At 43.9% G+C, this 26,388-nt stretch overlaps 1 protein-coding gene across 3 annotated transcripts in view; it reads right to left on the bottom strand.

The window, feature by feature from the left end:
* Positions 1-26,388, bottom strand: part of HECW1 (HECT, C2 and WW domain containing E3 ubiquitin protein ligase 1) — a gene marked incomplete at both ends in the record, with an annotated part of 618,153 nt that overhangs the window by 34,039 nt on the left and 557,726 nt on the right. For all 3 annotated transcript variants that reach the window (XM_082632477.1, XM_082632476.1, XM_082632478.1), the window contains 5 exons: positions 13,395-13,547; positions 14,373-14,486; positions 15,231-15,351; positions 20,147-20,256; positions 20,646-20,729. In XM_082632477.1, the coding sequence (XP_082488603.1) occupies positions 13,395-13,547; positions 14,373-14,486; positions 15,231-15,351; positions 20,147-20,256; positions 20,646-20,729 (582 nt within the window). The remainder of the gene's footprint in view (positions 1-13,394; positions 13,548-14,372; positions 14,487-15,230; positions 15,352-20,146; positions 20,257-20,645; positions 20,730-26,388) is intronic.

Below are 26,388 nucleotides of genomic sequence, written 5' to 3'. Positions count from 1 at the left end.
AGAGTGAGCGAGGTGGGAGTGCGTCTGTGTGGCATTTCTAATACACCAGAGGCTCACTGACTGCCCAGCAGTTCGTGCGACCAGCATTGGGTCCTCAGAAATCGGAGGGCGCGTTGAGGAATTCATGTCTAAGACACTTGTTTCTTTCTAATAACTTAGCTAAGCCATTTGTACCAAATGGCATTTCAGTCATTAGGGATTTATTTTTAAAAATGTATACACACTTGTAATTTTTATATCAATTCATTAATATGCTCGTAGATACTTTTTTTTTTTTTTTTTTGCTGTACGCGGGCCTCTCACTGCTGTGGCCTCTCCCGTTGCGGAGCACAGGCTCCGGACACACAGGCTCCGCGGCCATGGCTCGTGGGCCCAGCCGCTCCGCGGCATGTGGGATCTTCCGGGATCGGGGCACGAACCCGTGTCCCCTGCATCGGCAGGCGGACTCTCAACCACTGCGCCACCAGGGAAGCCCTCGTAGATACTTTTTTATTATCATTATCAAGGAGTATTATCAAGGAGTTTTGTCTCCTTCTGGCCTGGTTGGCTGCTCTCTCCTCATCTCATCTCCTGGGACCCATGCTGACTAAGATATATCCTTCCATATTTTTCCTCTAAATCATGTAATCACATACTAAGTTATTTATATTTACATAGCTGTATCCATACAGGTACAGGTTTTGCATCATTATTTTTTGCTTTTTAAATTGTGTTGTTCATAGTTTTCTGCTTTTCTTCCCTCAACAATATCTTGAAGAAATCCTCTTCCATCATCTGGTAAGATTCTAATTCAGCTCTTTTATGCCTCATATCATGGTGCAGTGTGGAGCTGCTGTGATGAAGTTAACTGGTCTCTGCTGATGGACACCTGGATTGCTTCTACATTTGTGTCTTTACAAACGATACTGAAATAAACATCCTTGTATGTTTTGTTAGGGAGAATAGGATAGCTTTTAAAAGTTTGCACTGGAGAGCCATGCTGCCTGGGTTGGATTCCTGGCTCTGCCATTTATTAGCTATGCTACCTTGGGCAAGTATAAACTTCTATGGGTACCAGTTTCCTCATTTGTAAAATAGGGAGATCATAACAGGATGTGCAACTCATGTAGAGCTTTTGCAAAGATACCTGGCCCATAATAAGGGCTCAATAATATTAGCTGTTATTATAAGAGTCCTTATAGCAGTGCTTTTATTTCTATGAGAGAGATTCATGGGCCAGAAGGTATATGGGTTTAAAAGTTTTAGTATATATTGTTGATTGTGTTTTTAAAAAAGGCTATCAAAATTCATGTTTCTATTGGTGATGGAAGAGAATAAACTTTCACCCATGTCCTCCTGAAAAGAGGACATATAATTCTTTTTAATATTTGCCAATTTGATTGTTATAAAGTGATATATCATTGTTTCTTTATTTTGCTTAAATATCCCTGGCCACTGATAAAATTGAAATTCTTTTTATGGGTTTGGTGATTATTTGGATTTTTTCTTCTCTGAACAGCTTTTTTCATTTTCTTTGCTGATTTTTCTAGAGTTGTTTCTCCTCTTCTTTTCAAGGTGGAAGAGCTCTTTGAAATCTATATTGCAGATTTTCAGCCTCTGATTTTCCTGAGTTGCAAAGATTATTTTTCAAAATCAAAGCTTGCCTTTTGCCTTTATTCATGGTATTTTTGCCATAAAAAGTATTTTCATTTTTATATATTCAAATATATTTTCCTTTTCTTTGCTAGATTCCAGGGTTCCAATCTTGAGTGAAAAAGCCTCTACCACTCAAAGTTTCCTGAGTTTGTTTTCTGTTCTCAATAATGTTTACCTTCTAGAATATATAGAAAGTCACCTAGAGTTTTTTGAAGAAATCTTACTGTTACATTTTTTACATGTGCTTTCAAGTTGGAGAGGAATTTAACCTAAATTTTTTTGGTTGTAGAGCCAGTTATATTGGCCTCATTGACTATATAGTCCGTTCCAACTGACTTGAACTGCCACCTTTGTCATATAAATCTCGTACATCCTTAGGCCTATTTCTGCATAAGGCAAGCGTTGAAAAAGAGTGTTCTCGCTAATTGTTTTGAAAGCTTTACTAGAAGTTTCTCACAAGTTCTAAAGAAAGTTATGTTAAGAAGTGGACATAGTCACAACCAGACACGCACATTTTATGGTGCCTTCTCAGCTAATGTGTGCCCTGAGCCTCTCTAGGCATTGCTAGGAAGGCTACTCAGATTCAGCCAGAGATGGAACCAGGCAAGCTCTTGTAGGTGCCTAGGAAGGAACCTGGGGGCTGCTATTGGGATGACGTGGCATGGCGGAGATTATCTGACCCTTGACTCAAATGAAAATGACACACTGAGCTCTTCTCTCAGGAGGGGCCCTTGGGGGTTGAAGGGCCAGGAGACATCCAATGGAATCTCGCGATATTGTGGTTTCTACCTACTAATTCAGACTCTGCAGATACAGTAAGGGATGTTTAAAGTGTGTTATCCATGACTTCTTAAGTTCCATAAAACTCTGCAATTATACTTAATACCCACTTGGCCAAACTCTAAACATGCTCCAAGAAGCCTCCCTCCCGCCTCCCCCTCCTCTTGCTAAATACCTGAAAACAGAAGTTTTTGCCACCCAGGTAGTGTCTGCTTGGAAAGGGAGAGGTCAGAGCAGGGATAGAAAGACATGGGGGAGTCTGGTTCACAGTTAGCAAAGGTTCTTGGAGATTTTGGCTGGAGAGGTCCCAGGATTTCTGGTTATGATATAGGAGGGTTAGATCTGTCACCATCACTGACATAAAATGAGCAAATGGACCTTCTGGTGGTTGCACAGAAACGGATTAAACAGCGTCAGATTTGAACCCTGGCTTCTGAAAATTCTTCTTACACTGACGATTATGTAAAGAGTGACTCACATCACCATGACTTCTTAAAATGATACATGCTAATACTTAATGAACAGAGCACGTCGACACTCTGGCACTCTTCCTCAAAATAGAGAAGTTCACCTCTTTCAGTTGTTTAGCGCATCTTAGATTTGCTCTGGGAAAAGTGGCATTCAGAATCATTGAAAGAGAAAAAGAATTTCCAGTGGTGATTTCAGAGAGAACATCTAGTAGAACTTAAATGATGCTTGACAATGACCCGTTTTTCTGAATTACAAATATTCTGAACTAAAAATTGAAATGAGATGGAAACTCATCCATCCCTCCATCCCTCCATCCCTCCATCCATCCACCCTCCCTTCTGCCCTCTGTCCCTCCTGTCCTTCTTTCTTTCTTTCCTCCCCTCCACACTCATTTACTGAGTGCCAAGTTTGTGACTAGGAAAGACCTCAGACTTTCAGGGGGAGAGACACACAGTAATGAGTTACAAGTATACAATATAAATCTATAAATACAGTTTATTTCAGAGAGCGATAAGTTCTGTCAATATAATGAATTAAGATGTTAAGTTGGAGAGTTATAAATGGCTGGGCTATTTTAAAATGAGTGCTGAGGGAAGGTCCTCAGAGGAGATTTTTCAGCTGGAATGTGAATCTTTTCTATTCAAGCATAATGATTAGAAAGTATATGCATTTTGCTCTATTCATAATTTATTAGATATAAAAATAAGTTTGGAGCTTTTCACATTTATAGTTTTGTTGTTTATGCCTCCATAAAAATAGATAAGAGGACTTCCCTGGTGGTGCAGTGGTTAAGAATCCGCCTGCCAATGCAGGGAACACAGGTTCGAGCCCTGGTCTGGGAGGATCCCACATGCCGCGGAGCACCTAAGCCCGTGTGCCACAACTACTGAGCCCACATGCCACAACTACTGAAGCCTGTGCACCTAGAGCCCTTGCTCTGCAACAAGAGAAGCCACCCCCATGAGAAGACTGTGCACCACAACAAAGAGTAGCCCCTGCTCGCCGCAACTAGAGAAAGCCCGCGCGCAGCAACGAAGACCCAATGCAGCCAAAAATAAATTAAAAAAAAAAAAGATGAGAACTTTTGACCTGGTATTTTCATACACATCATTTTATGCAAGTGGGAAATTTCATATACTGAACCCCACCACTGTCTATAATCCATCACCAAGTTTTGCTCATTTGCTCATCCTTCTTATGAAATAGCTTTCTGCCCTAGTTTGATACTTTCTCCTCTTTTCAAAGAACTATTTCAAAGAACTGCCACTTAAAATGACAACCCCATTTCCACTCCAATTCACATACTTATAACCAGAGTTGACTTTCTAAAATACAGACCTGATCAAGACATTCCTCCACCCCCCAAAAAATACATCGTCATCTTTGTGATAAAATCCAAACTCCCTGGATGCCATTAAATGCACTTCCCTATTTGACACAAGGTGCCTTACAGCCTTTCTCTTTCTCTATTTTGCAGCCAAATCCAACTGACATCTGCTTGCTCACCTGCCATCCTGCTATGAATTTCGGGCCCTCTCCCTGGAAGTTTCCTCTTCCCATCTCTGCCAGCCAACTAACTATTCTCACTCATTTTTTTTCTTTTTTAAAAATTTTATTTATTTATTTATTTATTTATGGCTGTGTTGGGTCTTCGTTGCTGCACACGGGCTTTCTCTAGTTGCGGCGAGCGGGGGCTACTCTTCGTTGCGGTGCACGGGCTGCTTCTCATTTGAGTGGCCTCCCTCATTGTGGAGCACGGGCTCTAGGCGCACGGGCTTCAATAGTTGCGGCATGCGGGCTCAGTAGTTGTGGCTCACAGGCTCTAGAGCACAGGCTCAGTAGTTGTGGCACACGAGCTTAGTTGCTTTGTGGCATGTGGGATCTTCCCGGGCCAGGGATCGAACCTGTGTCCCCTGCATCGGCGGGCGGACTCTCAACCACTGCGCCACCAGGGAAGCCCTCATCATTTTTAAAGCTCCTTGTACCTAATACTTATTACCATGCAATGTGATAAGTTCTACAATAGACGTACGTATAGCATTTATCACATTGTATTGTAATTTGCCCAATTAAATATCTGACTTTGCCTTAGTCAGGGGGCTAGAGCCTGACACTGGGGCCAGGTTTCCTGGGTTCCAATCCCAGCTTGGTCTGTGACTATCTCTGTGATTTTGGTTATATCTGCACCTTATTTTCTTCATCTGTAAAAGCAGTATACTAAGTAGTATCTGGGCTATAGTGCTGTTAGATGGAAGTGTCTAGAACAGTGCTTGGCATGTTTAAGAAGTTTTCAATGGGTGTTTCATTGTTTAGTTTTATATTAACTTCTGTATCTCCAGGGACATAAAATGAACATGCGATGGTGATTAAAAGAATAAAAAGATCATCATATGAGCACCTCACTAATCTGCAAATGACAATCATAATCAAAGAATGAAGATATGGAATTTAGAATATTACTTTAAGATTTCTCGGTCAAAGACACATACAATTTAGCAAATGGTAATATTTCTAGTGGATGGATTGAAAGTCCTGAATGGTAGAGGCTCCTCCGGTTATTTTCAGTCCCTGCCCTACACTCCTCATGGGTTTCCCACAATTTTCTGTCCTGCTCTGTGACCTTGGGGACAGGCTGCTATGGGCTGCCATAGCTGGAGATCCTGTGCCCTCTGTGCATGGTTGGCTTGGCCAGTGGGACTGGAGGATGGAAGAGGGTGTTGTGCTCTTTCCCGGCCCCTCCCAGTGGGGGGCAGGGCTGCGTCCATCTGTGACCACAGCTCCCTTGGGAGGCCCAACGGGGTTCCAGCTCCACCTCCTCTCTCTTACTTGGCATGAGTGTTACCCTTGCTGATTTTGACAGGGTCCTTATCAACTGGGAAAGTCAGTGGTACAAATGCTGCCACAGTTGCTCCAGGTCTTTGTTCAAAACCTGCCAACCCCCGCCTTTAGCAGGAATTAACATAAATCTTTAAGTTAAAGGGTCCAGAGATAAGAAAGGAAGCTACAAACAAACAAAAAAAAACACAGGTGGAACCAGCTGGGACCAAGATGGCAACGAATCTGACCTCCAACAGACCCTGAGTCTCCTTAGACACTGATTTTACTACATTAGCATACTAAATGACACAACTACCCTGGCCATGACCGGACATTAAGGACCAAAAAAGGATAAGGGCGTGGCATCCCACTCCCCTGAAAAAGCCCAGCCTCTTCCCCAGTAGACTAATGCATAAATCTCTCCATCATTAGCCTCATTCCTCCTCTCTTTGTCTTTACTCCAAAAAATTAAATCTCTTTCCTGGTGGGTGAGAAGTTGATCTGTGAACTTAGTTCCTGCTTCTCCATTCTTTGGTTACTGAATAAAGCTTGTGCTGTGTCGTTCTCAGCTTTGGTTTCATTATTTGGCTGCTCCAACCAAACGGAAAAAGAACCCTCCCCTGTTGCTGCAGAGAGCCTGGTGGGGCTAGGGTCCCAGCAGGGTCCATACCACTTAATTGGGTAATACAAATAAGTAATGAAACAGCAATTACAGGAATTCCTTTCAGGCTGAAGTTCAAAAAAACAGATTTTTTTTCCAGTTTACTTAATGTGTGTATATAGAAATGTCACCATATTTATTCATATTAGTATCTCTTGACGCTTGACTAGGAATAAAGGGAAGGAGGTTGAATCGCTATGCCCCATATGCGGGCTTTTGATTTCGGGGCTGTATCCCAGGGTATGCAAAACCCACACACAGGGAGCAGGAAGCAGAGAATTTCAAGTAGCTACAGTCAAGGAGGAGCTAGCAGGAGAAGGACCTGGTGCCAGAGGTCTCTCTGCCCATCTCTGGGGTACTGCCTGGTCTGGAGGTGCCAGTGTGAGAGGGGGCGGGCACTGTGTCAGTAACAAGCTGGACCTCATGCAGAGCTAAGTGCAAAGCTCCCAGGGGACATGCGTGTTTATTGCCGACACTGTAAGGGCTTTAAAACCAGGGATGACAAATAAAAGTGCGACCTTTGAGCAATTAATTGCACATGGAAGATACGAGCCCTCTGTCTTAACGGCCCTGGTACAAGGAAGTGGCTGGTGTGGCTTGTGGAACAATTCTCACTTAGGCACCCAATCGTCAATGACGTGTTATTTTGAACACCTCAAAGTGCCAGGCCTGTGCCAGAGTAAAATAAGACAGACCCATCTCTGCTTTCATGGAGCTTACTCTTTAAAGGGGACACAACAGACAAAACAGAGTGTGGGACACAAAAGAAGGGCCAGTGAAAAGATAAAGAACCAGAATAATAATTTACAAAATGACCTCTTCCAGCCATACCCGAGCAATGTTTCCATCCTGGGTGATGTTTAATCCTGTAAAGCTGATCAGTTTTCTCCCTGTTTATTTCTGGTCTGCAGGGCCTCTCTGCAGAGGGAAGAGGAGGGCAGGGGCCAGAAGTCACTGCCCTTCCAGGCGGACTCCTGCCCTGGCCTGTCCTGCATTAGGGACAACTTCTAGCTTTACAATGTCAAGGCTGTGACTGTGATGAGCCCTGTAATCCTTTGGTCTCTGTTTTCTTATGAGTGATGTGTTGGTCATAGTAAGTGTCATCTTCCTCACAGCCCACGTGGATCACGGGATAAAGGGTCCCAGGGGGGAGTGAAGAAGGAAGGAGGGCCAGGCGCCTACATCTGAGATCAGCTGCAGCCTTGCCCACCCTGCCGGTGCGGACTGGCATCCGGTTGGGCAACAGAACTGAGAACTCGGGAGTCAGGTTTCTTCAGTGGCATCGACCCCTGGCTGCAGGAACCACAGTGACAAAGCCTCAGGCAGGGGCCTCAGCACCCACTTGTTGCCCACACTTTGTGTAAGGCCCAGAGTGACTTCATTCAGGTGCTGAGCCCTCCTGCGTGCCCTTTGCCAAAACGGCCCAGCACTCAGGGGCGCTCGGTTTTCTTGTTAAGACCATTTGCCCCAAGGTGCAGGATGGCTTGTAGGAAAATACCCAGAAGGAATAACTGCAGCATTACCATCTGGTTGAGACACCCACAGCCAAGCAGGGCTTCCCATTCACAGCTAAAGCAGGCTTGTACCCAGTGGCTCAAGTTCTCTCTGTGTGGCAGTGATGCCCAAAGGAAACACTCTTCCTTCTCCCAGGACCTCTGAAGCACTGATGAGACAAGAGTCTGACCCCACGTGAGGGTCGTGGTACCATCTGGGACCAGGGCTGACTCTGCATCCTGGCTTTTCTGCCAGCCCAGGGCTCAGGGGACTGAGGTTCAGAGTCAGAGCCTCGGATCAGAGGGGAGGCCCCGGCTCACTTCATAACAATTCATCATCCAATGTTGAGCGAAAAGGGAGCTCTCACCTGCGTGAGCTCTGTTTAGATTGCTAGTTGTTCAGAAAGGTACCTGCCATTTTGCTTCCGGGCTACACAGCAAATATTCTCAACGTGAGCGGGAACCTCAGCGGGTGAAAGTCCTCACGTCCTTTCCTTTGCAAAGACAGAGGGTAACTAGCACCTCTGGGCCAGGCACTACGGGCCTTTGTCCTTTATAAAGGATCCATCCAGAGAACTTTGCTAATTCTTAAAACATCCCTGTGGTTTCCTTCCTCCAAGCGCTGAAGTGTAACAGACATATTGACACGGCCTGCTCCAGCCAGAGATGGTCAGATACAGCAGAGTCAGGACCAAAGAAACAGGGGCTGGGCAGTTGGCGAGGTGCCCTCCCTGGTGGAAAGTGACTGAGCAGGCCAGAAGTCCAGCGTTTCTCCTGTGCTTCTCATCAGGCCTTTGCCTGTGGCCTTCCCCTGCGCCTGTGCTGAGACACGCTGGATCCCAAGGTTTCCTCCAGAACGCTGGGTTCCCTTCACGCCGCCAGGGCGCTTACCCCCATGAACCTCTGCCACCATCCAAAGGCAGCTCCCTTGGTCATCTGAACGCTCTCCCTACCCTGATGTCCTAAGCTCTGCCCTCCCAATCCTGGGCTCTGAACCCCTGGGGACCCCTTTCTATTGCCTGCACACCTCCTCTGGCCTCCACCTTCTCAGACTGCCTTCTTCGCCCTCGGCAGGTCCTTGTCGGAGCACCTCCTTCTCTGTCCCATTCCTCCCAGGCTGAGCACTCTGGTCACTCCTTCTTCTTTTTTAAAAAAAATATTTATTCATTTATTTGGTTGCGTCAAGTCTTAGTTGCGGCTCACGGGCTCCTTAGTTGCGGCTCACCGGTTCCTTAGTTGTGGCATGCGAACTCTTAGTTGCGGCATGCATGTGGGATCTAGTTTCCTGACCAGGGATCGAACCCGGGTCCCCTGCATTAGGAGCGTGGAGTCTTAACCACTGTGCCACCAGGGGAGTCCCTGGCCACTCCTTCTTAGCTCCCCCCAGGGACCTTTGGCTCTGCCCGTTGCTGACACATCAGCATGGGCCACCTCTCTGCGAGCTCCCATCTCCTCCCATGGCTGAGCCACTCCGGCTGTGTTGGTATCTCTCAAACTCAGTTTCCAGCCCAGCTCCCCTCATGCTCCCCAGGGCCATATTCCAGTTACATACTAATATATCCGTGTGTATTTATAAGGGAAACTGCAAATTCTATGTGTCAAAGGGTGAATTCCTCATCTTTCCTCTAAGTATCATCTATTTCACATAACTCCCATCACAGTGGTCCCAGTCCATCGCACGGTGCAACCAGAAACTTTGAACTTATTCTATATTTCTCTCTCCCCCTCACCTCAACATTAAACCAGTGAACCAACTAGTTCAGTCTCTTCTCCCTCCTAGAAGTTCCCAAAGTCAGTCCCCTCCTCTCTCAGACCCTGCCTCTGCCTCAGTTTTGACCATCTGTTTCTCCCCAGGACGTATCAACAGCTTCGGAGCTGGTCTCGGCTCTTTCCAGCCTTCCCTCCTCAAAAATTTCCCCACATTACAGCAAGATTTACTTTTTGAAAACACAAATCCAATGATAGCATTCTCCCTATGGGATGAGACCATCTGCCTCTCTCTTCGTCTCCAGCCTCATTCCCACCACAACCCCAAAGGCCATTCTTGGCTCTGATCCATCTACACTGCTTGCTGAAGGCTCTGTTCCCTCCCACGCCTTTCGAGTCTTGCTTCCAATTCTGGATCCTCAAAACGTCTTTTCTCCCCTTCTCTGCCTAGTCTCCTACTCAACTGCCCCTTAAGGCTTGGCTCGTATACCCACTCTCTCTAGAAAAAAAAAAAAAAGATGGCACAATTATCCCCTCTTTTTATGAGATTCCCCTGGTTTCACTCCCCACTCCCTCACTCCTTGCCTTGGGCTGAGTGAGACATTTTCCCTTGTGATTTAATACAATTCCCAGTCTCATATATGCATCTTGGGGGCACTCTCTCTCTCAAACACACGCACACACACATACACACACACACACACATTTTATGTATGCATAACCTGGCATTTAAGATATTGTAGTAGAATTATTGATTTACTCACATGCTCCCCCCTTGAGGGAGGAGATCTCATTCACTTTGTCTTTGTATCCTCCTAGCGCATAGCACATGCTTGATTTACAATTGCTTAATTAATGGAGGTATCCCTCCATAGTCCTTCCTATATGCTACGATATTTGATGAAAATATTTCTTGACTCTAATTCATGACCTTCAAGACACCATCTTAAATTTCATGCTCACAGACTAAGAGAATTAAGGGATTATATGAAGTATAATCTGTGTACATATATATTCTTGTGGCATGGGGTACGGCACTTTCCACTGCTGGGATGAACCCTGCCTGAACGTGACTAAGTTAGATGTGGCCTTTGATTCTCATTCCTAAGTCCCCTCAGTGGCCACTTCCTGCTCCGCCTGCCCCATCTACGTGTTTCTGCCTCCCAGGTTTCATCATCCCCTTATTTGATAAGTTACAGGAAAAGGAACAACAAAGGGCCACATTTGCTTCTTCACCTGCGGAGAGTCAAGAGACCCACTGTAACACTTGATGCAGACACGCCTGCTTCAGCTCAAGAACTTCAGAGCTGACACATGCAAATCAGTGAAGTTAGAACACACCCTCGCACCATACACAAAAATAAACTCAAAATGGCTTAAAGAATTAAATACAAGACATGACACCATAAGCTATTAGAAGAGACCATAGGCAAACATTCTCTGACATAAATCATACCAATGTTTTCTTATGCTAGTCTCCCAAGGCAATAGAAATAAAAGCAAAAATAAACAAATGGGACCTAATCAAACTTACAAGCTTTTGCACAGCAAAGGAAACCATAAACAAAATGAAAAGACAATCTACGGACCAGGAGAAAATATTTGCAAATGATGTGACCAATAAAGGCTTAATTTCCAAAATATATAAAGAGCTCATACAACTCAATAACAAAAAAGGAAACAACCCAATAAAAAAAATGGGCAGGAGACCTAAAGAGACATTTCTCCAAAGAAGACATCCAGATGGCCAGTAGGCATATGAAAAGATGCTCAATATCACTAATTATTAGAGAAATGCAAATCAAAACTACAATGAAGTACCACCTCACGATGGTCAGAATGGCCATTATTAAAAAATCTACAAATAAGAGGGCTTCCCTGGTGGCACAGTGGTTGAGAGTCTGCCTGCCGATGCAGGGGACACGGGTTCGTGCCCCGGTCCGGGAAGATCCCACATGCCGCAGGGCGGCTAGACCTGTGAGCCGTGGCCACTGAGCCTGCACGTCCGGAGCCTGTGCTCCACAACGGGAGAGGCCACAACAGTGAGAGGCCCACGTACCGAAAAAAAAAAAAATCTACAAATAACAAATGCTGGATGGGGTGTGGAGAAAAGGGAACCCTCCTACACTGTTGGTGGGAATGTAAGTTGGTGCAGCCACTATGGAGAACAGTATGGAGGTTCCTCAGAAAACTAAAAATAGAACTACTGTATGATCCAGCAATCCCACTGCTGGGCATATACCTGGACAAAACTATAATTCAAAAAGATACCTGCACCCTTATGTTCACAGCACACTATTTACAATAACCAAGACATGGAAACAACCTAAATGTCCATCAATAGATGAATGGAAAAAGAATATGTGGTACACACACACACACACACACACATATACATACAATGGAATGCTACTCAGCCATAAAAAAGAATGAAATAATGCCATTTGCAGCAACATGGATAGACCTAGAGATTATCATACTAAATGAAGTAAGTCAGAAAGAGACAAATACCGTATGATATCACTTATATGTGGAATCTAAAACATGACACAAATGAACATATCTACGAAACAGAAACAGACTCACAGACATACAGCACAGATTTGTGGTTGCCAAGGGGGAGAGTTGGAGGGGGAAGGACGGATTGGGACTTTGGGATTAGCAGATGCAAACTATTATATATAGAATAGATAAAAGATAAACAACAAGGTCTTACTGTATTGCACAGGTAACTATATTCAATATCCTATGATAAACCATAATGGAAAAGAATATGAAAAAGAAAAAAATATAGATCTGAATCACTTTGCTGTAAAGCAGAAATTAACACAATGTTGTAAATCAACTATACTTCTATAAAATAAATTCTAAAAAATGAAAAAAAATAATAAAAGAACTTCAAAGCTGAGAGTGTTTGGAGAGAGAGGTCATGGGCTGTAGCTGGCAGCCGTAGCAGAGATAGGTTGTTCTGTTGCCGTAAAGCCAAAATATGGGGATTTGGGCCATACGCCCAGCAGGCCCTGGTGTTACCCGAGAAGCTCCCTTCACCAGCAGCCCCATGACACATCATCATTAAGCAATGTCAGACAAGAACCCACATCAGCAGTTTCCGAGACTTGTTTCCCTCCTCATGGCAGGAGCTCCTGCAGTGAAGTCAGGGGTACTTTTCAAGTCAGGTGTGGTGGTGACACAGTAGGAAAGTGCAGGCATCCTTGATGTCCCATGCAGCTTTCTGGAGACTTCTAACACCCATATCTGAGGTATCTCACCCACAGAACTACACAGAATTGACTGATACTGATCTTCTTACTCATTTCAGTAAGTGGCAATTGATGTCTTAAGAAGAGAGGACCAAAGAGATATTGGATTTTCAAGTCAGAAGGATGCTGAGAGATCATCTGACCCAACAGACTTATTTTACAGCAAGATGCAGAAGCTGATGGCCACAGTGTGAAAGCCATTGGTCCAAATCAGAGAATTTCCTACAAATACCTTCAAGAAGCCTCTGCAGGGGACTCAGGATTTTAGTAGAATTATCAACATTCAGAACTTATGTCTACTTACCTTCACATCTCCTCAGAAGGCAATGACAGTATCTTACATCAATTTGCAGTTGATAGGAAATTTGCATGTCTTTAGTAATTTATTTTGTATTCTGAGTGAAGACTGGCAGAGAACCTTCGCTCTAGTGCCTTGTTATTCACTCCCATCAGCCCTCATGATATCGGGCTGCTGCTCCAAACACAGTGGCCCTCAAGAAACACCACTGTCTTCTGACTAAGAAAGATCAGAACTTTCCAACACGAGAAAGTAAAAATTCCAGCTCTTACCATTCAAGATGGTTTTCTACAAACGCAGACATGGGGCTGATCTGCACGGTGTAGGTGTCATTGGCGGAGTACTCGAAGAGTCCGTAGTAAGGGTTGAAGAGCTCCTGAGACAAAAGGAAGAAGAACTCTCGCGAAGGACCACTGTAGTCCAGGCTGCAAAGGAAGCAGAGGCCCGGGAAGCTCATTACGTGTGAGAGGCCAGGGACCTGTCCCTACGCAGGGGCTAGCTTGCCCTTTCAGAGTCAGTGCTAGGAAAGCAGAGAGCAGCCTCTGCTCTTTACAGTGGATCCCAAGGGAAGTATAATTGGCTGTAGAAAATGAGAATGCAGTGACTGGTTTGGGGATGATGTCCTTACTAGATGGCCATGCACCAATGCTATGGCAGTGTTCCTTAACCTTTGTCCTCGATCATATCATACCTTTTGGATTAAACACACAACTGGCCCATTCAAAACAGGGACTTCATTGTAGGAGGTACAAAAGAATTTCCTGTGATGGTGCATGTGTGCATGTGTATGAATTGAAAACACTTTCAAGTTCATTCTGCTATGCCCTCCTGGGTGGGCTTGCCCTACACGGTTGAGCTGGCTTGCCAAGAAATCACTGAAATTATATGAAACATTTGGTATGTAGTTATATATGTGCACTCTTGGGGGAAGAGTTCTTTGATCAGAAACTCAGAAGGGTACCCACACGAGAAAGTAAAGATGCCGTAGTTTAGGTTTGTAGTTTTGGCTTATACTTTGACCATGTGACCTCTGACTCTAGAACATGCCAATCATCTTAGGCTTTTAGAGAACATGAAACTTAAAGATTGGCAACACCTGGAGAGAAAGGCCTCCTGGGAGGACATGATCAGAATCACCTTGGGGCAAAGGCTTAGAGACATCCTGCTCCTCCTTGAGAAGAATCACCCAGGGTCTGGGGCCTCTGGTCTACCCGCACTAAGGTGTCTCCATAAAAGTGCTGGCGCCTCACCCCTCCTCTCCAACAAAGGTGATGTAGAGCTTGTTTCGCTGGAGCTCCTTCCGGGAATAGGCCATAACCTGATTGAAGGTTCCCTCCAACAGGTGGTCTCGCCGAATGATGAGCCTGGAAAGGAGAAGTCATGTGGGTGGTGAGCGGGTGCTCGGGCTCCAATGTTAGGGAGTGTTCTAGGCGAGCTGTGGGGACCCAGGCTGATGGTCTCATTGCCTAGCCTCTCCAACAAGGTATAGATTCCGTCAGTTCAGCTATGGCCTTACGTTGACACTCTTTTCAAAACCAGGAGAGCACAAGGACAACGTGCACTTTCATAATGGGACACATTCCGTCATGTTGGACTACCTTTAGGATTCTTTTTGATCAATTCCAAAAAGGATCTCTTAAGTTGGATTCCTGAGTTTGGGTTTGGCTTTTCAAGATGAAAATAATAAACCCAAAGTGGAAAAAGACCACAACTCTTTACTTAGATCCGAAGATCAAAGCTATTTGACTAATGAGTAGGTAAATTTGTCCCAAGAATATGTAAAGGGAAACATATGATTTTTAAATTTAGTTCAAGATTCCTTGTTTTCTGAAAAGGTCTACCATTGATTTTATATATGGTTTTGTTTGAAATCTACTTTTCTTTCTCCCTCTCTTTCCCTTCTCTTCTCTTCCTGCCTCCCTTCCAATTTCTTAATTTCCTTTCTTCTTTCTTTCCAACTTCCTAACTTTTTCTTTCCTCCCTTCTATGAACATGACTGATACTACACCATGGTATCCAATCTCCAAACATATATTACCAAGTTATAGGGGAGAAAAGGATAGAAACATCTACCATCTGAGTTCAGTGCCAAGCACTGGAGCACTCACTTAATTTTCCCTGGACCCTGACCAAATCCTTTGGCTTCCAGTTTTCGGTAGAAATTGCGGAGCTTGGCCTCAAAGTCTCTCCTGTAGGGTGAAGGGGCTCTTGCACTGGCTCTCTGTAAACCTGCAGAGAGAAGCACACAGGCTGAAGGTCATCATTTTTTATTGAAGAACAAATATGCAGGGCAACAGAGGAGAAAGGGCCAACCAGAAGCACATTCCTGCATCTTCGTGTTTTCCTTCTCCAAGACATTTCCCTTCATTTCTATCACTCCCTCAGTTACTTTTATAATAAACAGGTATAATATAATAAAGAGAAAACTGAATTCTGATGACAATAAATATTTATGTCTTCCACTCCATTTCAAGTTGTATTTCTCTTCAGAATACCTTGATGAGCATATTTCTTGGCTTAGTTATGCTTGAATATTCTAAAACAACATAAATCAAACTAGACTCTTGTAAGTTACTATATTATAAGAAGTGGTTGTAACTATAATGAAGCCACTAGGATTGTAATATATGTGTACTTTGTATTTCTCTAACTATATTGACGCTAAAATAAATATACATGTCCATCAGGCCCCAGAGCATGCAGGAGTTTATATCAGATTACCTTGCACTATAAAAGCAAAATTAATAATAATAATATGATTAATAATAATTCCTTACTCTTTACAGAAGAGAGTTTTTGTATCACCTAGTGTGCTTTGTAGATGCTTTATTATCTTTATATACCTTTTAATGAAAACAGGAATGGACAAAATAACATTCTTCTCTAAGTTTCACAGATGGCTATGATCATGGTTTGCCTCTTCAATAACTATTTATTAGTTTATATTCCAGGTACCGAATTTATAATCTAGATAAAACTGATACAACCAAACTCACAGAAATGAGAATATTATTATAAGTTGAGGTGATTCCTACCCATGAAGGAAAGGAACTTAGTTCTTTGAGATCACAGAATACTCTGGCCAAGTTCAGGAAGGCTTCCCTGGGGAATAGCTGAAGAATAAGTAGGCATGAATTAGATTGAGTGAGTTAGGAAGGGCTTCCACTTAACTTAAGAGAAGAGATGAGCTGGGAGAAGAGCAATCTAGGTAGAGGACCAGCACATGCAAAGGTACCGTGGTAGGATAGAAAATGGTGCTCCAGTTTATCTGGAGCATAGGGTGTGAGGGCCAGAGTGATGCAAAACAAGCCTTGAGAGGTGGGCAGGAGGCAGATCAAACAGGATAAAGTACACTGTATTAAACAATTTTGTTTAATGTTAAGCACAACAGGAAAGCCATTGTGTGGGGACCAACGTGATGTGTCTTGAGTTATGAAAACCTTAGTCTTTCTGCAGTAGAGAGAAAACACCGGAGAGGCCCAGAGTGGATTTAGACAGCCTGCATTGTACTAGGGTGGTGTCAGTGGAGATGAGAAATGGGACTACATCGAAAAAAAAAAAAAAAGAAGAAGAAGAAGATAGATTGGAGATGTGTTTAGGAGGCAATGAACTGGATATTGGTAGTGAGGCCCAGGTGGGTTTCAGACATCATAATGGAATGGCCTGTGGTGACAGTCACTGAGATGGGGACAAATGGAAGAAGCACAGATGGGTGAGATCACGAGCTTGGTCTCTGATGGCAGTACGCTTGGATGCTTGATTGGAAAAAGACATAGCTTGAGAGAGAGGAGAAAAAAATCTGCCACAGAGTCTTGAGGATGGTAGGAAGGGAAGGATGAGTCTGCAAAGGTGGCCAAAGATGTAGATGAAATGCCTACAGCTTGTGTCCCAGAAGCCAATTGAAGAGGTGACTTAAGGGGAGGGTCCATCAGTAGTGTTAAATGTAGCTAAAAGGTCAGGAGGAGGGCTGAGAATTACCCATAGGACTGGGTGCCCAGAGCTCGCTGCGACCTTAGTGAAGATGCCCCCTCTAATGCACAGGTGTGAAGGGGGGGAGGTGGGTGGCAGCATTGGTCGGCTTGTAAGATAGGCAGCAGGCATTTGAGACAGCTTCTGTCTAAGGGCTTCAGTTTTCTCAGTGAAGGAAGAAGGCACATCATTTGCCAGGAGAGACCCAGGGGTTGGAAGTTTGAGAGGAGCAGCAACGTTTGAAATAGCAGCAGAGAAGAGCGTACGTTTACCAGGGAAATGTGGTTGAGTTTTCTTCTGGGTGTTTAAGGTCCATGTGAGGTGGAGAGATGATTAATTTATAATTGATAATCTGCCTTGTCAGGTGAATTTGCCCAAGAATGCCTGACTACAGATGTAGGGGAAGCAGATAGTAAGGTGACCTAGGAGTGGAACTCTGTAAATGAAATGGAGAGGATCGGGGAGCTCAGAGCGTTGTCAAGAAAAGATGAACCAGGGAGCCTATGCTGGATGAGGGAGAGGCAGTTAGAAAGGAGAGGCGTTCGTGAACTGGAGGTCCTGATGAGGGCACAGGGTGGTATCGGGGAGAGCAGCTGAATAAGCACGTTGGATGGGCATAGGATGCTTGAGTCAGTGACGTCAGAGATGACAACAAGGCAGGAAGGGGATTGTGGGACCAGTGGTTGAGGAGGAGGAGGTCAGGGCAGACAAGGAAGCCCAGAAACTGGGAGGCCAAGGAACTGCATGGGTGCCCTTGTGGATGGTGATGTCATCCAGGATGGTGGAAGGAGTTGGGGATGAGAGGGAGATGGTGAGACGGGTGCCACAGTCTTTAAGAATGAGAAAAAGGTCGGTGGATGACAGCAACTAGGGGCAGAGATACAGCTGATCTGTGTTAGCAGGGAGGCACACAGGGCACCAGCGGCACCAGTCTCACCAGCGAGTCCTGCAGCATCTGAGGTGTGGGGGGAACCAACAGCCACCACTTGAAAAGGAAAGAGTCTGCTGAAATACCCCGTTTCAGGATACAGGTAGAACTAGAATACAAGTCTGTAGGTGCAAGTATAATTTTCTGCCATCAGATTACAGTATATTTTATAATATAACTTGCATTACTGCTGGTAGGCCCATGGTCACTACGATGCATTTTTCTAATAATTTAAGCTTTACAGAGTGCTTTGGCATGTATGATTCACTATGTTGCCTCAGGTAAATGTCATGAAGGTCTAGAAAAATGGGAATTGTAAAGTTTAACTTCAAAATATCTGGCTTACATAGTCTAGGACCCCAAGGTCAAAGCTAGGAGAGTAAAGAATTAAGCACTTTGACAGCGTGAATTGGATGATTCTTTGCATTCATGGTGTCAGTAACATCTGTATCAGGAAGGTTGATTCCTTTTATAAAACTTATCCAAATAATTCGCAGTGAGCAAGTAACTCTTTGACTCCCTTATTTTTTCTATTTGCAGTATGATATCTCCCCCGTGTAATGATACTCTACATACCAAAGGTACGTAGACACTCTACTGCCAAAGGTTTGGACCAAGATGTAGACACGTTATCAGGCTGGGACCATCTCTACAACAAGATGGCAGATCATCATGCAGACCAACAGGTCCCCCAGATGGAAGGGTCTGCTCCCCAGAAGGAAGTCATCCTGTGCGCACTGGAAACAACTGACTGTCCTGATGCTGGCTCTGACAAAGCTCCTGGTCCTCCTTTTCCCAAGCCGTGTCATCTCAGCTATGCTGTATGTCAGACACAGCACACGTGGGACATTTCCTCAGCAATGCTACTGATACACTTGTTTGGAGGAAGGCATAACAAGGAGATACTGACTTAAAAACAGATTTTAGGAATTAGCGAAACTACCTCTAAGAGATAGTTCTGAACAACATGACGGGGGTCATTCTGAACAAATGAAAAGATATTCTACTTTTAGAGACCTATGGCAGTATTGAGTGACACTAGCTGAATGAGACATCCCTCCTGGGGGACAGAGTATATTGCTAAATTCTGTTTTTCTTCTCCATTTCCCCCTGGCTTCAAAAGCCAAGTTTGAACTCTAACTCTGGAGGTCATAAGATAAGAAGTTACTAAATTTTTCAACTAACTTCCTTTACTAAATTTTAAAGTTATAAAAATAGATTTGGGTTGGCCACAAACACCCATGACAATGTGATCTTGTAAACCAAGACAATGGGGAAAAACTCTTCAATATCTGGATCCCATTTGGGAGTACGGATTTGACTGAAGCTAATTATCTTGATGAACCCAGGAAATACTAGCTTCTTTTTTTGCTAAACGGTTCAATATATATTTCCTCATTTGGAATGGAAAATACCCACAAAGAATATCATGAGTTCTAATTCTAAATTCATTCTAATACACAAAGAAAACTTCAGGGAAACAATTTCACATCATGTTAAAAACTTCTTTGGCATCTTCATGGGGGCATACTGGTGGTCCCTAGTAAGCACGTAACCTAGTAACTCCTTTACAACTTAACAGAAAGTTACTCAAATTGGTATCTAATAACATTCTGATTCATGAGGCAGAATGTTCCAGAAAGGGCTCTTCCCTTTTAAATGCTCAGAGAGTGTGTTTTAGAACAAAACAGTAATTTAGAGCAGGGGTCCATAGACATTTTCTGTAAAGGGCCAGATAGTAGATATTTTAGGTTTTTGGGGCCATATGGTCTCTGTCGCTACTATTCAGCTCTGCTGTTGTAGCATGAAAGTTGACACAAAATATATAGATAAATGGGTGTGGCTGGGTTTCAATAAAATTTTATTGATAGACACCAAAACATGAATTTCATATAATTTTCATGTCATGAAATATTGGTTTAGTGAAAAATGTTTCCAAATCATTAAAAATGCAAAACACATAATAGCTTGGGGTCATTACCAAAACAGGTGGCACTGTGTCAACACCCAACTTAATGTGCAGATGATCAGAAAATTGAGAGGGGACTAAGGGAGAGAGGGCACCTTCATCAGGTGGAAACACAGGTGGCCACTTGCACGAGACAGAATGCCAGACCCTCAAGTTACCTGGGGAGTTCTGAGGTGATGAGCAGGGTGAACAGCGGGGAGAGAAGCTGTACCCAGGGTGGAAGGCAGCCTGCAGGGGGACATAGGACATAATCTCTTCTTCAAAGAGACTGCAAAGTAAAAGAAAAAATTAAGAAGTTAGTTCTCTGTCCATGAGAGAATGTTCACAAATTGGGGTAAGAGTGGGTACAATTCTCACAAGACAACGAAAGCACTTAGATTCATTTAGATGGGCACATTCTGGCATGCAAACTCTCCCTGTTATTTTAAACCCTAATTAATCCTACAACAAGGTCTCCATCAAGTACCATATGTAGCTCTTGATACCCCAGTCTTACATGTAGAGAAAGAGGTGAATAGCAGGTATAAGGGTGGGAGCCCTACTTCAGTTGCAGCCACTAGAATATTCTAGAACAAGCAACGAGTGTTTCAGTCTGGGCTGTCCTGGAGAACTGCCCAGAGCAGCTTTTCCAGAACTGTTTCAGGCTCAGCCCCTTACCTCAGCAAAATGACTAGATCTGCATCACAGGACAACTTTTCAAGCCCATGATTACCCTCGGTCCGAATGTAATGGATTTTCTCCCTAGAATAATGTGGGAAGGAAAATAAGAATTACACACCGATGCATAAGTTAAGGAATGAACCCCATTCTGATCCCCCTTTCTCTTCCAATAGGGCTGAAAAGTGATGTTCTAATGTCCAGAGTATTTCGAGGTATTTAAGTTCATATTGCAGGTTCCCATGATGCTCTCCAAGGGATCACTTTTCCTCAGACTCACACGGGGACAGAAGCCAAGGAGCACAACACAGATAGGTCCTCAGAGAGTCACAGAGTTGGGAGTGGAGCTGGGGAGGACTGTTGTGGGTTCATGGCATCTTGGAAGCCATGGGAAGAAAGAGTGACGAGGTGTCTCCTGAGAAACCTTATGCCTGATGGAAAATGAATTAACTCCACACTGGGTCCAGAGAGGGTTTGGCTCCAGAATACATGAGAGTCTCCCAGGTCAATTTGAGTATAGGCATCAATTTCTCTGTTTAATTATAACTCGTGCATTCTGACTTTTTCACAACCTCCAACTCCAACCTGGCAAAATAATTCCAGTAAGTCTATGGATAAATAGCATTTCTTTTGATCAAATGAACTTTGTAATGTGCTTCTCTGATATTCAGATATTCAAAGATTACAAACACTATGGCCAAGAATCATTCCCTTGTAGGTATGCTTCAAAGAAGTTAAAAGTTTTTCCCCTTTCTTGAAGAGATGCAGCAGAAATCTGAGAAGACTTAAGGATTGATTTTTTAAAAATATTTCACTTTTTTCTTTTTTTGTTTAAATTTTTGAGATGATTTTAGAATCACATGTACTTGTAAGAAATTAATAAAGAGTGGTCTAGTATACCGTTTAATCAGTTTCCTCTAATGAAAGATTAAAAATAAATCTATTAATAAAAATACTATAGATACAACTTTTTTCTGTCTCTGATTATAGAAATGTGAATCCAAATCTTCATCATAACTTGCAAATTTTCAGGTAAAAATACAATGAACTTGACCTTTTGGTGTGGGTATTTTTAAGAAGAGAAACTTTTTGGCTTCTACAAAGATACACAAAATGGGATTAAACAGAGAAATGCACTGTGGTCCAACCTGAAGTTATGGGTAGAGTACTGTTGCAGTAAATGCTATTTCCAAAACCTGTGGGTGCTCATAGTGGCTCCTCTGACCAGGGACTTGGAAACTGGAGCAGACCTGTCCACACATCATTTTTCAGGGAGGAGGTGGAAGCCTGGCCAAGGGTACAAGCACCAAGCCTCCTTCACCAGCTGCTTCTCCCTCCACGTCTCTGTGCCCTTGACTCTGTGTGCCTGAGCACTGTCCTCCAATCCTGACAGCATCTCACAGCCCTCTTGTTTGGAGGATTCTCGTGGACCCTGTTCCTCTGGTTTACCAACTGCAGCCCCACGAAGGACTCTCAAATTGATGTGTTCCCCCAGTGGCAATGTCCCTGGGGCAGGTCACCCTGCTGCCCCAAGGGACCTGCATCTGGGCAAGCCCCTGGTCTCCTTGCCTGGGGAAAAAGGGAGAGAACATTCTAGGGGGTCACTCTTTATTCCCTGGGTTCCTGGGGAAACAAAGTCCAAAGAGAGTCAAGTCGATGAGGGCAGGAGAGCACCCTTCCTATCCACGGGAAGTGGCACCCCCTGTAGTGGTTCTACCATCACCCTATCTACTCAGACCACATGCACATATCAGAAAGCCAAGCAGAGTTTTCTGAGAGTTTTGGTTGCTCTTCATGGGACATTACACCCTCTGTCATGTATGTGAAAATCTCATGCAGACCTAGTGTTCTGAGGGGCCTCCAAATGTCCCTGGGTCCAGACCAAAGGCACTGAGACCTGGGGGAGATCTCTGAGGGTGAGAATGCCAACCGCCTCTCTTACACGCATCCCATCAGGAAAACTCCAGTGTAAAGCTCCCCTCAGAGCTCAGGTCAGTAGAGCCACCTGCCTCCTTGCCATCCTGACATCTTCATTTGTGGCCTCAAAGACCTTAAAACTCAATATCCACAAGGAAATCCTTGCCATCCTTCCATCACTATCACTCAATTCTGATCATGTCCTTCATGGCCCATAATACAATCTATAGCTATATATTTGGCTTTAAAAAAAGTCACACTTGTCTATTATCTGTCTTCCTCAATAGATAGTAAGTCCCATGAGAGTAGGACCGATGTCTGTTTGGCTTAGATACTGGGTACACAGCCCTCACACAATCCTGATTCAGAATAGCTGCTCAATAAAAGCACTAGTTGAAGGAACGAAAGAATGAATGAGGACTGCTACCATGACCCTTAAACTTAACAGATGTCATTAACCCCTGGGTTTTATGCCTCCGCCTTCCCTCTCCCCATGTGGTTTCCTTATGCTTCACTACTTCTGCTGAACACAGTTTTCTGAGAAGTCATCCTCCACCCTCTAACCCAACGACTGGCTTTGCAAACCCAAGACAGTGGATCCATGGCTCCTGGAGAATAGCCATGACCATGGGGTCATGGTCCCCATGTGGGAACCACAGAGGAAGCAGTAAGTTCTTCCTCTGGGCAGGGTCATGGGGAGGGGAGGTTTTCCTTTCAACTGCTGGATCTTTAAAGTCAAGCTGACTCACCCTCACACCACATCTAGGCGCAGGCAGAGGCATAGTCATAGGCTCAGTGCCCTGTTTTTTGGATTCTTAAAGCCTGACACCCTGAAGAGCAAACTCTTGCTCCTGTTCTGCCTTTTTGATTCCATGACCTCTTAGTCAGTTTCTGATGCCACTGTGGGCTTTCTGTTTTTGATGAGCTCTTTGGGTTTTCAACCTGGGGTCTACAGGTCCTTTAGGATCCATTAACTGTTTGAAATTATATGCAAAGATTTATGTTTATATATGGAGGAGAGTCTATAAAAGCTTTCATCAGACTCTCAAAGGAGTCCTTAACCTTAAAAAGGTTATTAGTTTCTACATTAATTTCCAATTTTTTTCCAGTTCCAATATTCCCTAATTCCAAGTCACCCACATCTGGATAATCATAGTTGTACAATTCCACACTGCAAAAAACCCCCCGAAGTTTCTTAGATTTTGTTATAACATGATACTACACAACAGTGCTGAAATTGTTTACTTCCCTTCAGAAACATATTCCACTCTTTTACACAGGGGATTAATTTTATTACTTTAAAAATGATTTAAACAGGACTCTAGGGCCTTTTGGGAGCTCACATTTCTCCCAAAAGTAAGCAGTGAACTCCTTATTTAGTGGTAGAATCTGTAACGTAAAAATGTTCAAGAGCAGTGATGTGTCAGAAAGTTTTCAGGTAGTACAACACCTCTGAAAATCCCTTGGAAATTCCCTTAAATTATGAGCCAGAGAGCTCATTCGTGAGCCGGAGAGCAGCCCACGAATGGGCCGAGTATGGCCCTGCCTTCCGGGGCACAGTAATAAAACTTGGGCAGAGTTGACCACAAGTGGAAGTGATAATCAGTCAAGCTAAAGTCCTTTTGTTCACTCAAAAAATAATCAGTGTTTCTTATCTTCAGAGTAGAGGAACCAGGCTCTGAGGCAACAGTGGTTCAAAGACCAAGAAGATATAGACCCTGCCCTAAGACACTTCCAGTGTTGTAGGAAGACATTAGTACATGGTAGAAGACAAAGGTTAATGGAAAAATATCTTAGAGGTACAAAAACAAATGCTATTAAATCAAAGCAAAAGAACTACTAAAGTCTGCCTAGATCACCGAGACTTTGCGTTTGACTTGAGCCTTTAAAATGGGTTGAAATGCCTTTAAGAGAGAAGCCATTCCAGGAAGGGTATGGGTAGGAGAGGGCACAGGCTGTTTGTCGGTGGTGGAAGACACCAGAAGGAAGTAAATACGAGCACAGGATGGTGGAGAGTTAGATTAGAGCCAGTCTTAGGAGACTATGGAAATTGTGCTTAGAAATCTTGACTTTATTACATACATAACAGGAGCCATGGGAAGCTTTTGTCTGGGGGCATTATTTTGTTGGTATTGAGTAATGAAACTGAAAGTATTTGTTTATGAATTTTGAAATCCTGGAGAGAAAAGCTGTAGAAGTGTCTCAATATAGTTCATCTAGTTCTTCAACTGCAATGAATTCCACTCTTATGAGAGAGGGTTTCCATCTTTCCTTAGCACGAGCTCTGATGTAAGAAAGATTCCATCAAAACCAGTTCCTTTTTGGAGAGGGAGCTCATAGTTTCATAAGGAACTGAACAAAGAATTCCCCCCCGCCCCCAAAACCCCATGTAAATAAGCCAATTTTATTAGTTGGTGCATTTTTCACAAGTTCTCCAACTATGCTCAGATTCCACCTCCCTCCCCCTCCATGAAACGAAGGTCTTACCCTAATGGGTAGGCAGGAAAACCTGCAGCAGATCTACATAAATAGCCTCTTTCATATGGCCTCAAAACCTCATGAGGTGGGCAAGAGTCCCTGAGTCACAAATCTGGCCTAAACTGCTCAGTGGCCTGGTTAGGGTGGGCAGAGCAGGGATTAGAAGAAAGGCAGGGCTGACCAGAGGCCCTGCAAGGGTGAGGGCCAGCGGCCCAGTCTGGAACAGGGTGCCAGCCGGCCCCCTTACTCACTATGAGGTTAGTATCACATGCCCGTCTCTGCCCTCTTCCTGCTATTGTGTGGTGTACTTCCTCAAGGACCAACTTCCAGAGAGGGTCCTTAGCTGCTCTGAGGTCCCCTGAAAGAGAGTCTGAGAGCCACTGTGGTGGCCAGCCCTGAGGTTACTCCACGGGAAGCTTTTATAGTAGAATGATAGGGAGTATCTACTTAAGAGATCCCTGCCAAGTCCGGGAGAGAGATGATGAGGATCCAAACCTAGGCCATGGCAGGGAGAAGAGAAAAGAAGGGCTGGAAGAAAGCGAGGAGATAAATGTTTAGATGTGAAGCTGAAGAAAGAGGGCGGAATTGAGATGATGGGCATTTGGGAGGATGGAGGTTCTAATTTGCACAGAGTAAAACCACAGGGAAAAGAAGTGTCAATGGGGTTGGTGATGGAGGGGAAAAGAACAGTGAGTGATCCATCCTGGCAGGATTAATAAAGATACGACTAGCAAAGAGTTTATTTTTAGGTGTTGGTGACTCACTGAGGAGGTCAAAGTAGAGGATTATAGTTGTCAGCCAGATTCAAAAGACCACCGGATGGGAGGTGAGGAGTTAGGGGCAGTCACTGGCTGCATCCCTGCCTACCTTGCCTGGTCCTTTATACACAAACCCAGTGAAGCATCTTAATGGTGCCCACATTGTGATCCTGTTTCAATGATGAGGAGGCTGAGGGTAGAGGATTAAATGACATGCCTCCATCACTGGTCCCTAAGTGCTGGAGCAAGTATTCAAACTCTGAGTGGACACACTTAACCACTGTGCATCTCCAGCTTTTGAAATGCTGGGTAGTACTTGAATATCTTGGTGAGAAAGTGGGATTTAAGTTCAGAGGATATTTTCTCTTTTCATCACCTTGGGTGGCTTTCCCTTCCAAATAAAGTGATTCAGAGTTTCAGAGACACCCATTCAGAAAGGACCATAATGGACATTAGGATTTAAGGTGTTAGAACACATATGATACTTTTTGTTTGCTGGTTTATTTTTGAATATAGTCATCTAATATCTGGTGTACCATCAGACAATTATATTCTTAAAACAAAAATAATTTATATGGTGCTTTACATAA

The sequence above is a fragment of the Mesoplodon mirus genome (genome assembly GCF_964341445.2).
Source record: "Mesoplodon mirus genome assembly, chromosome: 9".
NCBI lineage: Eukaryota > Metazoa > Chordata > Mammalia > Artiodactyla > Ziphiidae > Mesoplodon > Mesoplodon mirus.
The sequence above is the reverse complement of the archived record's forward strand: the minus strand, read 5'-3'. Positions and strand labels throughout refer to the sequence as shown.